General features: G+C 41.3%; 1 protein-coding gene across 3 annotated transcripts in view; it reads right to left on the bottom strand.

Annotated features, from left to right (window-relative positions):
- The window catches only part of ARHGEF6 (Rac/Cdc42 guanine nucleotide exchange factor 6), a 108405-nt gene that overhangs the window by 14972 nt on the left and 80150 nt on the right, over window positions 1-13283 (bottom strand). For all 3 annotated transcript variants that reach the window (XM_057718565.1, XM_057718566.1, XM_057718567.1), the window contains 6 exons: window positions 10902-11040; window positions 8095-8154; window positions 5962-6108; window positions 3133-3219; window positions 2254-2332; window positions 759-904 (listed from right to left, as the gene is read on the bottom strand). In XM_057718565.1, the coding sequence (XP_057574548.1) occupies window positions 759-904; window positions 2254-2332; window positions 3133-3219; window positions 5962-6108; window positions 8095-8154; window positions 10902-11040 (658 nt within the window). The remainder of the gene's footprint in view (window positions 1-758; window positions 905-2253; window positions 2333-3132; window positions 3220-5961; window positions 6109-8094; window positions 8155-10901; window positions 11041-13283) is intronic.

Genomic DNA, 13283 nt, shown 5'->3' with positions numbered 1-13283 from the left:
GTGTGTGGCACTCAACCAGGCACTTAGATAGGTTATTTCATCAGAAAAACTGAACACAAACTTTAGCAAAGCGAAATTAACTAGCCAGTGACTGGCAAAGCCAAGATTTTAACCCAGATCGGATGCCAAAAGCCCTTGCTCCTTCCACCACACACTGTGCTCAAAACTGGAATTTGGGCATCACAGGTTTGAGTGTTAACAGACAACACAGCACATCTTCAGTCTCACTCAGCAAGTACAGTAAAATCTCATCAATTCAAATTACATGAATTCTAAATCTATGATAAGATGGAAAGGGGCAGCGCTCAAAGTTTACCCTTAAATGTTAGTGAGGGAATGTGATAGCATAAATGAGGTTGCATGGAGATGTTCAAATATTTATGAAGCTAAATTATTTCTTCTGACTTAGCACATCATTAACATAAGCATAACCAGTTGCTAATTAAAATAAATCCTGTTTATCATTAAAACGTCTTAGCAGAACTTCTGGTTAGAAAAACTTTGCTAGCCGTTAGTTGGAGTACCTTAACACTGTTGAACAAAGCTGCACACCCGTTAAGCCAAACTCTGTGTTGATTGGGATGGGTCTCCCTCCATAACAAGAAACTGGAATTAGTGAGGTTTGACTGTACTTCAAACCCTACAAATACAGACTATCCAAAGGCTAAGGGCATGCTCACCACTTCTTGTAAGTCCTCAGCAGGCAGGATTTGGTAAGAGACTCAATAATCCCTGGACAGGACAGACGGACTACTTACGGAATGAGCACTACAAGATGACGATGATGTTTTGGATAACGAACTGCAAGAGGCAGGTCCTCGGGTCAGCCTGTACAGATGCTCCAGCCAATCCTGGAAGTCCTGGTTGTTGCCACAGTGGACCGCATATCTCTCTACCATGTTACCTGTATCACCCAATTAGGAGCATTTAGAAACAAAAGGCAAGGAGGACCTTGGGCTTGCCTCATTCACAAACACGCTTCATGCAGCTAGGACTTGGGTGTCTATTTTCAGGAGTTTTCATCCCTGTGAGCTAACCCTGTGGAAACTCCTCTATCAGGAGCAGATACGCTGTGATAATAAAGACATGAATGCTCATATCTGATTTATAAAACCGGCGTAGATTTCTACTGCTTACAGAATCTTGGAAGTAGTATAAAACTTCACTCTTACCAAACTCACAGTCCAAAAATTTAAGTACAGGATCCATCTAGTTCATACTCTAAAATGAGAATATTGTCTTGCTTTACCCAATATCAAAGATGAAGCAAGATCCAACTAAGACTGGTTCCAGTCTTTAGGCCAACACCAGATCTTGGGCTCCCTACTGGGAAAGAAGGGGGTAAGGCCTGTGGCGGGCATCCCAGTGTTGGCCATCGTGTCGTGTCAGTGCAAAAAGTACAACCGAGAATGGACTGGAGGACACAGGGTTGGGGAGGCAGGGGGCGAAGGGGAAGCTGGGACAAAGTGAGAGAGTAGCATAGACATATATACAGTACCAACTGTAAAATAGATAGCTGGTGGGAAGTTGCTGTAGAACAAAGGGAGATCGACTCGATGATGGGTGATGCCTTAGAGGGCCGGGACGGGGAGAGCGGGAGGGAGTCGCGGGAGGGAGGGAATATGGGGATATGTGTATAAATACAGCTAATTCACTTTGGTGTACCTCAAAAGCTGGTACAAGAGTGTAAAGCAATTATATTCCAATAAAGAGCTTAAAAAAAAAAAAGTACAACCATTACGTGGATATCAAACAGGTTTGGCAAAAGGGACAATAGGCCCAAATGCCATGGAGCATTACGGAGGTGTGGCATTTTGCTAAATTTGTGAAGAAAGTTCCATGGCTTTTTAGCACTTTTTAGAAACACGCCCGAATCTTGCTAATTCATAGGCTGGTGATAACATTGCTGATAAAACTGCACATCTTTGGCTCCTCTGCCACCAGGGAACAGATGGAAGGGAGAGAAAATTGCATTGACATCCGTCCATTTTGTTATCTTTTAGCTCTAACAAGTAGCTCTTATGCAAGAGAAGATTGAAACTAATGGCAAAGCCAAGGCTTCTGAATGACCAGGAGGCTTCCCTGCTACTGCTGTAGCCTGATAATCCCAGGAAATGAAGTATACTTTGCCATGCCCATGCAAAACTTGCTCATGGACTATATGACAGAAAATAATAGCATTTATTTATTTAAACCCCACTTCATTCCAAAAAGAATTTGAAGTAGCTACATGAAGAAGAGAAAATTACCTACCTGTGATTTCAAATGTGTAGTCATTCCCTTCAATTTCATCTAATCTAGTCACCACCATTCCTGCTATTGGTATTTTTCCCTACCAGACAAAGAACATAGCCATTAATTCTGTGGTTATACATGTCTCTGCTTATTTGCTAGAGTTTCTGACCTTCTTAGGAATCACTGCTGAATTATGGTGAGACATATTTCTCTGGTCTGTCAATAGAGAATATGTTTCCCTGCTTTAAATTTTAATCAGACAAGAGAGCAAGGGGAAAATGTGGGTTGTATTTTGCTAACACACCCTAAACCATAAAGTCAGGATTTAATCACAGTTTACTTTTCTAACACGTTTTCATGAGAATCAGTAAACAAAGTAGAAACTCAAATTTCATGAAAATTAGTAATGGCTAGGCCAAGATAGGATAGGCAACTGTAACATAATATTCCAAATTTTGGGAGCAGACTGAAGGAAGCTGAATTTTGTAAGGGGCTGAATGACTTCCATCTCAGAAACTTGAGTCACATGGTGTGGCTGTAATAAGACAACCATAGCGGTACGCCTCAGCTTTATACTTTCTCAACAATAATGATATGATATGGGCCTGGAAAATGCTACTGCTAGTTTACCTAGTTACTTCGATTTCTATTTACACATTCATAACCTAGCTCATAACCAGAGCAGTGGACATTCAGGATAAACTCATTATGCTAACACAAAGGTCTCTGACAGAGGAACATCTGCTCTTATAAACTGTTTAATTACATGAAGGGTCAGACAGAACATTCTGCCTTTTCTGGCTGGAGCTTTTAACACTGGAGTGGAAATATTGCATCTGGATGGAAACCTGTTTTCATTACAGGTCTTGCTGTTTGCTTTATATGAAATCTACTAACCTGATAGATAAAGCCACTCATCCGAGGACTTGCAGATAACATTATCAGGACACTCGAAAATAACATGAGGTACCGCTCCTCTTTTTCCTGAAGTGGAAAGAAAAAGATTAAATGGAAAATAGAAATTGCACATTTTGTTTGTTAAGAATTTCTGGAATCATTTTTGTAACATAGATCTTATACAAGGCAATGAAACAGTCATTTTTTTTAAAAAAACATACCCAACTTAAAAGTACAAAACTCATTTAATTTTACTTTGAAATGGATATAACCGCCCCGTTTATCTGTCTCCTTCCTATATATAACAGTTAAATACAAATAACCATGCATGTTTCCCAAGCATGTGAGCCTGAAAAGTCACACAGTTAATGCCTTCCTGCCCAAGCTGCAACCAGAACGCAACGTAAGTCTCAATGTTCCCAAAGTAAAAATGATTTTACTTTGAAAAGTGGCCAAATAAGGGGGTTTTCAGGTGATAGGAAATGTTTTAAGCCCTAACATGTATGTTAAACTCTTCCTAAAATTACCATTAATCAGTAACTACACAATAATTATTATACTCATACAAAACAAAGAAGAAAATACTTTTTTAAATGGCACTAAAGGAAATTTGCACACAAAGGCTTCTCTGAATCCCTTAAACAGATATGCAATGAGTAGATGCCAAAGATCACGCTGGGCTTGCGCATCCAGCCATTTTAGCTACAATCACCCTCATGCCTGGTTCCATCTCCTTCCTCCTGCTTGAGAAGAGCAACCTTTTGAGGCTAATTTTTCTAACAAGTGTTCTGCGTTCTCTCGCATCTTTCTCTTGATTGGTCTCATCTCCTGCTCTTGCTTCCAGCTGCCTCTCCTGTCTAACTGACTTTTTCTGCTGCCTTTAGCATATACACATCTCCTGTCCATTTCATAAGCTTTCACTTGCCCCTGTGCCTCCTTAGACATAACACCCTATTTCTTGACATTTTATTGCCAAATTACTTGCTGCCTTTGTTTTCTCCCCATTGATCCCTCCCTAACTGCACCCCTGCCACTCTCTCAAAGTCATCAATCACTGCCTTCTAGAGAAATCCAATGGCTTCTTCCCAGTCTCCATACTCTTTGACCTCTGACAATTCTGCAGCACTCAGCAGGCTGACCACTTGCAAATGTTCCCCCTGGAATTTCCATGATACCACATTCCCCTAATTCTCCTCTATCTTCTGTTTTGTCTTTTTTTTTTTTTTTTAAATCTTTTAGCCATGCCACGTGGCATGCGGGATCTTAGTTCCCTGACCAAGGATCAAACTCAAGCCCCTTGCATTAGAAGCACGAAGTCTTAACCACTGGAGCACCAGGGAAGTCTCTGCTTTGTCTTCTTTTTCCAGCACTGATTCCTCCTTGCTTTACCTAGGAGGTTTATACCAGAGGTATGAAAGACTGTTAAGAGTCACTGCATTAACCTTCCCCAGGCTATCTGCATTTTAAATGAGATTGCTTTTTTCCAATTTTTTAATTGAAGTATAGTTGATTTACAATGTTTTGAGTGTACAGCAAAGTGACTCAGATATATATTCTTTTTCAGATTCTTTTCATTTTAGGTTATTACCAGATATTGAGTAGAGTTCCCTGTGCTCTACAGTAGGTTCCTGTTGTTTATCTATTTTACGTATAGTAGTGTGTATCTGTTCATCCCCAACTCCTAATTTATCCTTGCCCCTTTCCCCTTTGGTAACCACATTAACCCAAAGTAATGAATCTCTGACAGAGATCTGTCAGGGAGTAGAGGAAGAGGTCTGGGGAGGGAGAAGACGATTGTAACACCCGATAAATCACACCAGGTGATGTAATCAACCTTCTTCCTCTACCCCACCCCCTTCCTAAAAGACATAATCCATCTTCAGGCTTCTGTGCTTCTCTCTGGATGTTTACTTCCCAAGAAGGCACATCTGTCAGGGACATGTAAACCTCTGTCTCTAACTCCGACCTCCTACCCACACTTCTATACCTACACGTCATCTCCACCTGGATACCTACCATCACTTGAAAGTTACCAGGTCTGAAAAGACATCCGTCATCTCCTCTAGCCTCTGGCTCACCCCTTCCTATAGGCTTTCCCTTCTAAACAGGTCTCAGACTTGCTCCTTAAGTTTCATTCTCTCTGCCACCACCTTCCTGGGGGGTATTTACCACTTTCCAACCCAGCTGGCCCATCTCTAGACCCATCCCCTCCAGTTTAGCTGCCGGATTGTCAGAGACACCCCTTTCATTGTGTTTCTCTACTACTCAGGCCTCGCATGGTTTCCTGTGCGTCCGTCTGAACCACCCTTGCCTGACATCCGAGGTTCTTCACAACCTGCCTCTCTCAAACTCAATCGATTCGCCCCTTCACTCGGCCCAGGATGCTTCCTCTGCTCCTAGTAAACTGGCTGCCTCAGTGCCCTGAAGAAGAAAGGCCACATTCTAGCTCTCTCCTGAGATAAGAATGAAACCTTCCCCCCTTCTCTCCAGGGTCCCCTCCTCAACTCCTACCTCCTTACAGTCTTTGCTTCTCTGAACTGCTCTGGAATCTATTGTTGGGGTGGCACGACCTGGCATTGACTATTTTGGTTTGTTTTCTAGTTGCAGCTTGAGTGTTAACCTGTCTCTAATGAGTTCTTTGAAGGCAGAGATCATGGCTGTTCTTTTCTCTTAACTCCCTCCCACAGCACCAAGCAGAGGGCTGGGCAAAGAAAAGGTGTTCAGTTCCTGATGTGAAAAGTTTGAGCATTTGACCTTGATGGAAGAAGAAATAAAGGAAGAAATATATAAAAGATGGAAGAAAGGGTGTTGAGATTTGAAACCTCTTACCTCACATGTTCCATACTGCACCATTACTTGTGACATAAAGATCACATTTCCCAAGGTTTTAATATCCTCCCCTTCCCACGCCTGAATAGGTTCCGAAAGTATCTGCAACTCCAGCTGTTTTCTCTTTCTGAGATCTTGGCACTGCCCCTACAGAACCAAAGCAGAACATACTGAAATAGGAATTCTTCTGAAACAGGCCTAAAACAAGGCTAAAGTAAGATGCGACTCTTGACCCTCAGATTTCCACTGAGTCCCTATTCCTCACCACAAGTCCCATCACCAGGTCCATTCCGGACAGACAGATGGATCCACTACCTTAAATCTCTAGCCTTCAGCCCCTAAGCATTTTGTAAGGAAGAGCTACTTCTCATTATGTCAAAACATCGAGACAAAGTGGTACAAGGGGACTGCCTCTCCCTCCCTGCAAGGAGTAGGGGAGACAAGTAGCAGAATTACATCAAACAGGGCCAGTAGGTTCAGATCTGCTGCTTGGTGTCCCGGTTTGCTCCAGCTCCTCTCCATCTTGTCTACCTTTGCATAAATCCTGCTTTGTTACAAAACAATTTTATTTTTCTAACTCAGTTTCCAACCACGTAACATCTTAATTTACAAAATGACTCCAAGCGTTATCAAAAAAGAGACAGTTAAACTCCTTATGCCACAGTCAATCAAACTGATCTTATAATGAAACACATGCACTGCCCTATACTTTGTTTTGGGACCAGCAGTAGATTGCTATGAAAAAGTACTAAGTTAATTTTTAATCCCTAAAAGGATTGGGAAAAAAATGATACAACTGAATTTCACAACTGCAAACTGAAAATACAAGCCAAGAAATAAAATGTGGGGTATGACTACTATATATATGTATATAGTATATACCATATATATATATATACATATATGTATCTCTCGCTGCTTCAGATAATGTGAAGTTATCTTAAAATAATTTAGTATTCATTCCAAATTCAATATGAAAATAAGTATATGGTTAGTTATGTTCCTGTTTCCAAATGACTGTCATAGTTTTGGGGTGTGTTTTCCATAAAATCTCTGCTGCCCCTTTCAGGTAAATGGAAACTTGAAGAAATAAGTTCACTGTACATGTATTTTTGAAGCACCTAGAATGGGAATAAGTATACTATAGCCATCAAAGCAAGTTTTACAACATGTAAAATGATTAGAATGAAATATCATTTTTCAGAACAGACATTTTATATTCAATTTACATAGGAAAAAAGAAAAGGAACACAAATAATAATAAATGCCATGGGTTTCAGTGGGCTGTTCTATTAGGTTGAACCGTGTCAACCTGCCAATGTTCCACTATGTTTTACCTACAACAGCAATTTTAACTTGATACCTAACACTCTGGTCTTCAACTTGCTGTTTAACTGTGGACACGTCAGGTACAGATCTTTCAACAGCAATAAAAATGAGGTGATGGTGAATGCTGCATCACAACCTTCCAGCAAGAATCAATAACTAAACATCGATCCCCATCACTTGGAATATTACAGAAATGTCTAAAATGAGGCTCAACTTAATCAATCACCCCAAATAATGTTTTCTTTCCTCCTAAAATGCCACCAAGTGGTTTTACAGCAGTGGGTTCCAGAGGACATTAAGCCCTCATGCTTGAGATTCAAGATAAAGTTACCTTTGATAACAATCTATATACAGCAATTGTATTTTAGTCAGGTTTTTTTTCCTTTAAGATTTGATGAAGGATTTCTTTTTCACATGCAAAGAATAGACTCACACCTTTTGGCATAAGTAGATGAATCCAGTATTGATGCCAATCAGTGAAGGATGAGTTGCACAGACATAAGGTGAGCAACTCGGGGGTAAAGACAAAGAGACAAAAGGAAACCCCCCACCTACACAGCCATGCTTAATGTGGCAGAGACTTCAAATGTGAGTGCTTTACACCCTCAGCCTGGCAACCTTTCACAGGTAAGCATGATGTTTGGAAGAAAACATTAAATGAAACAATCACTGCGATACGGTCACTAGAGCTTACTGTTTCCACTCTAGAGACCTTTGCAGAAGGAAAGAAACATTACACACAAGTGACTCTTTTAGGAACAAAGCATACAAAATGGAGAATTATCATTTTAGAGCATCACCTACCATGAGAGTTTTGAATGCTATGATTGCTTTCAGAATATCCTGGTGATCTGGATGCGTATCCTATTAAGGGAATACATTTTAAAACAACATTAAAGGAGAACAGATCAGTGGTTGCCAGGGGTTCGTGGTGGGAGGAGGGTGTGGCTGCAAAGAGATCCAAAGAGGACATTTTGAGGGATGATCGAACGGTTGTGTATTGAGATGGTCGCGGTGGTAACCCAAATCTATACACGTGTTAAAAGTGATAGAACTGTACCCCAAAAGAAAAAAATCAGTTTCACTGTATGCTACTTTCAAGATTAAAAAATAAAACAGCATTTGCGCATTTGGAATCTCAGTACCTCTAATGATTAGATGATGAAGAAATTAAGACAGCTGGGAACACATTACATATTTGGTAACAACATACTAGGCACAGTTATTGAGGCAAGAGTTCCCATTTCTCTCTCTGCTGTTATACCGTGGATAATAAATAATAATCATTTGGGGGCGGCATCATTAGGTCATGTTATTAGTAAATGACAAGAGGTAGGGAATTGTAGAAACAGAGTGGTGGCTACAGAAAAATCAATCCAATCTCATTTCCTAAACCGCCTCCATTTTCTTTCAGCAGACTCAACATGGCAGACGGGAAAAAACTCCAGGTTTCACCTCATGTGCTCCTTCTTCAGTAAGTTTATTATATTCGGTTTGCAATTCCACGGTACTTACAACCCTGAAAAGTGAACAGGTTCAAAAATGGCTTTGAGGAATCCACATCTGCACAGCTGTTTATGAAGGGAAAGTGGGGCTCCTTGGGGGAGATGTCCAGCTAACCTTTGGAATTCAGCTAGAGTAACAGGAAGACAAAATCTGCTCTTCAATCAGCCTTGGGTGATAAAATACAGAGCTGAGTAGACTAAGGGTCTGACCTAAGCCAAGAACAGCTTTGCTTATGAAAAGAAAGGTTATCTTCCTTTATAAATTTACCCTTCTCCAAATCAGCTGATCACTGAGCAGTTCAAGTTGTACTCTACCATGAGCCAACAGCCATGAGCAATGATCAGAAAGCTGGATACAGTGTCTCACCAGATGGTGAACTTGTACTCAGGGTATGTATTATCTGATGGTAGGAAAGGAAAGGGAACCAAAGGTAGGCGACCCCCCAGCACATGGAGCAGGAGTGGAAACAAGCTCCAAGACAAGAAGGGCCAAGACAGAGGAGCCAGGCAATAGGAGCACCTGGGATTTTATCTCCTCTATTTGCACCTCAGCACTGAGCAGTTATAGAAACTGAGGCCACTGGTTTCTGGATTTTTGTGATAAACAAGGAGAGGGCAAACCTCAAACGGTCCAGCGAACTGGTTTAGCTTTTGGAAAGCCATCCAGAGGTCAACATCTTCCTGGGCCCTAACTGAAATTTCACTCTGGCTCCCCACTGCCTCCAGCTTTCTGGCAGGCCAAAGAACCTGAGAATGTGGTTTCGCTCAGAGTACACACTTTCAATCCTTACAAATGCTGACAAGACCAGCAGCGTGCAACCTTTTTCTTTAAAGATAATCAAACCTTTTCAAACCTCAAAACCTTTCCCCAGACACAGGAAGAACAAGTAGGGTAAATGCAGCCTCACCCCTCGGGCCCTCCTCACCCACCCACGCCCCCATCCCCCACGCTCCATCACACAAGTACGGCTCAAGAAGCTACCCCTGTTGATTGGCTTTTAATAAGACGATTTGGGCTCTTGAGGCAAAAATACTCAATTCTCAGGCCTCATGGCAAATCTGAATACTTAGAAAAGGCGATAGCTAAGGCACAGCTGCTGCAAGTAAACTGTATGTTTATAAACAAAAATGTGAGAGGGCTTTGATGGAGATATATGGCTGCATAGAGAGAGGAACTGAGAGTGGACCCATTTATTCATCTTTAAACAAATGCCAGGATCTTCCATTGTAATCCAGAGTCAGAAAGCTGAACGACCACAGGGCTCTAGGGATAAACACTCTTGTCTATAATGAAAAATGTTCTGTACATTTTCTGATGCTGTTTTGCTTTGTTTATCTCCCACAAGAAAGTTGGTTCATATATCAAAGCAACAGAAGATTTCTTGGAGGAAGATTTCTCTGTAGAACCACCATCTACAGATAAGAGGGCGGAAGAAAACCTAAGTCAACCAGCGAGCAGCGACTTGAGAGAAGCAATAGGAGCGGGGCTGGGAGAAAAGAGGGGAGGGAGAACCATCATGAATATTTAATAGTAAAGTATGGGTATCTTTCAGTTATTAGATGAATAAGTCCTGGGGATCTAATGTACAGCACGATGACTACAGTTCATAACACTGCACTGTATACTTAAAAGTTGCTTAAAAAAAAAGATCTTGAAAGTTCTCACTAAAAAATAAGAAATGTAGGTATGTGAAGTGGTGGATGTGTTAATTATGTTAATGATGACTTGACTGCAGTCATCATTTGACTATGTACATGTATATTAAATCATCACATTGTACACCTTTAAAAAAATCACATTGTACAACCTAAATGTTTACAATTTTTATTGGTCAATCATACCTCAATAAAGCTGGAAAAAATACATAAAAATAAGTAAAAAAAATCTTCAGAGGGAAAAAAAAAAAGAATGTCCCCTTCTTATTTAGCTGTATAAAGAGGAACATTAAAAGCCCAGGAAGAGGGAAGACTAGATCAACTAAATTTTGAAACCAAGGTTTTCTCTGAACTCCTCGGTAAGGCTAGTTTGGAGGCAGACTGGCTGCTTCCTCCAGAGCAGAGGCCCATACTTTGTACAGGAGCTTAAAATAGCTTGCCTTCCCTTACCTCCATATGCCGTTCCAACTCTTGCAAGAGAGTAACATACTTTTCCAGTCGCATGAAAGGTTTGCTGAGACTTGTTGTTAAAATGAGGATACCTGGGCTGGATGCACCTTGATTTTCCATAAATCGTTCCAGATCATCACTGGCAAAAGAACGAATACAGTTTTGTTGTTGCTTAATATTGCATGTAAAGAGTTATCAGCTGAACATGATTTTCCTGTATTTCACAGCATAGAAAACCAAATAAATTTTGTGTCACCAGCCAAAATGCTGTCCAACGCATTTCAACTCAATTCAATCAGCCTGGCGCACAGCGCTAGGCTACAGTGGTAAACCAGGCATGCATGATCCCTGGCTTCATTTTCTCATGCTACAAGTATTTATTGAGCACCTACTAAGTGACAGGCTCTGTTCTCTGTTGGAAATACAGCCGTGAAGAAAACCAAAATCCCTGCCCTTAAGGAGCCTGCACCCAGAGACACGGGGCATACAATCTATCAGATAACCTCAACGTCAGGTTTGAAAAAATCTTTTCTTAGTCACTGCAAACATTCTAGTTATTGGCTGGTGAGATGCCAAGGGGAGTAACTCACCAAGTGCTCCCTGTCACCGGGTGCTCCCTATCACCAGGACACCCACTTGCAATGTGCCAGCATCAAGTCCTAAATTCAGATATTAACATGTTTGCAAGACTAACCACAAAGTCACTTAGCCTAGGATCTGAAAACAGTGCGGCAAGCTACCCAAATAACTTGACTTTAAGAGAAAACAATAAAAAGGCTGTAGGGAATTCCCTGGCGGTCCAGTGGTTAGGACTCTGCTCTTTCAATGCCGAGAGCCCAGGTTCAATCCCTGGTTGTGGGAAGGAAGGAAGAAAGGAGGGAAGGAAGGAAGGAAGGAAGAAAAGAAAAGACTGTATTAATATCTTAGGAACCATGTCGTGATTGTCTCCTTTCCATCAACGGGATACTGAGTCTTGGGGCTGCAAGATCATTTTAGTTTCCATTTCTGCAAAACAGAATTAAACAAGGAAACCTGCTTCATCACTTGACCCCCTCCCTCCTTGCTCACCCATATGCATATCCAATCCATCACAAGCCTTCTTGTACCTATTTATTCCTTTCCATTCCCACTGCCACTGACCTTCACCTCATCTGGTCTAGTTCACTTCAATAGTCCAACAGACCCCCTGGCTTCCAGGCTTTCTGGCTTCTGAACCACCCTGCAGACGACCACTTTACTCCTGTTGCTTTCCTACTCAAGAACCTCTGATTGCCTGCAAGATCAAGTCTTAACTTTTTGGACTCCCATTGGCCCCACCAATCTTCTCATCCGTCTCCAATAAGACCCCTCTACTACCAAATGACCTACTTACTCTCCCAGAATACATCTTTGGCAGCGGTTCCCAACTGTGGCATGTTGCGAAAAGTTGTGTTGTGTTCAAAGAAACTTGCTACCAGTGATAACAGACTAGGGGATTGGGGGGTAAGGTGGGTTGCAGGTTAGCCCTATTATAGATAACTCTCCCTCTCCTCAGGCTTTTGTGAGCAGGACAGAAAAAAATGGTGTTTCAGCTGTTATGCAACAACGTTGAGTCACGCAGAATCACAGGGATGTCAAAGGAAAAAGAGCTGGGAATCACCGCCTTCACAAGATCTCATCTGAGTGGTCAATCTAACCATCAATGCTGCCTGTTTTATCAGTTTTTGCAGTCTTGCTCCAGAAGCAGCCAAGGGGAGGGAAGTGCCCTGGACTTGAAATGATAAAACAGATTTGGTGACCATGGTCAGTTACCAACCTCAGCTGACTCATCTGTAAAACAAAGATAAAACCTACTTCTTGCTAAAGTTATGAAGCTTAAAGATTGGGGTTTATAAGACTACTGTTTCATGCTAAGATCTCTGCATGCATTTGTTCTTGTTTAATAGTCACAACATTTCAACACAGGTGTTGTCATTTTATAGACGAGAAACATGAGACTCAGAAAGTGTGAGTGAAAGCAAGTAAATAGCTAAGTTGGGGTTCCTACCCAGGTCTGTTGGAAATCATTACTGTCTGATGCTTGATGTGGAACACAGCAATGGCACAGGCCATCTCTGAGGTCTAAACCATGAAAAAAAGGAGGGTGGGAGCTGAGTTGACTTGAATAACGCATGGAGAACTTCTAGAAGAAATAGTGTTTTGGACCTAAAGATTTTCATACTAAGCGAAGTAAGTCAGACAGAGAAAGACAAATATCATATGATATCACTTATATGTGGAATCTAAAATATGATACAAATGAACTTATGTGCAAAACAGAAATAGACCCACAGAGGTAGAAAACACATGTATGGTGACCAAAGGTGGGGGGGTGGAGGGATAAATTACCAGTTTGGGATTAAC

Source organism: Hippopotamus amphibius, chromosome X, assembly GCF_030028045.1.
Source record: "Hippopotamus amphibius kiboko isolate mHipAmp2 chromosome X, mHipAmp2.hap2, whole genome shotgun sequence".
In the NCBI taxonomy this organism is placed as follows: domain Eukaryota; kingdom Metazoa; phylum Chordata; class Mammalia; order Artiodactyla; family Hippopotamidae; genus Hippopotamus; species Hippopotamus amphibius.
This window is presented reverse-complemented; position numbering and strand designations above follow the sequence as displayed.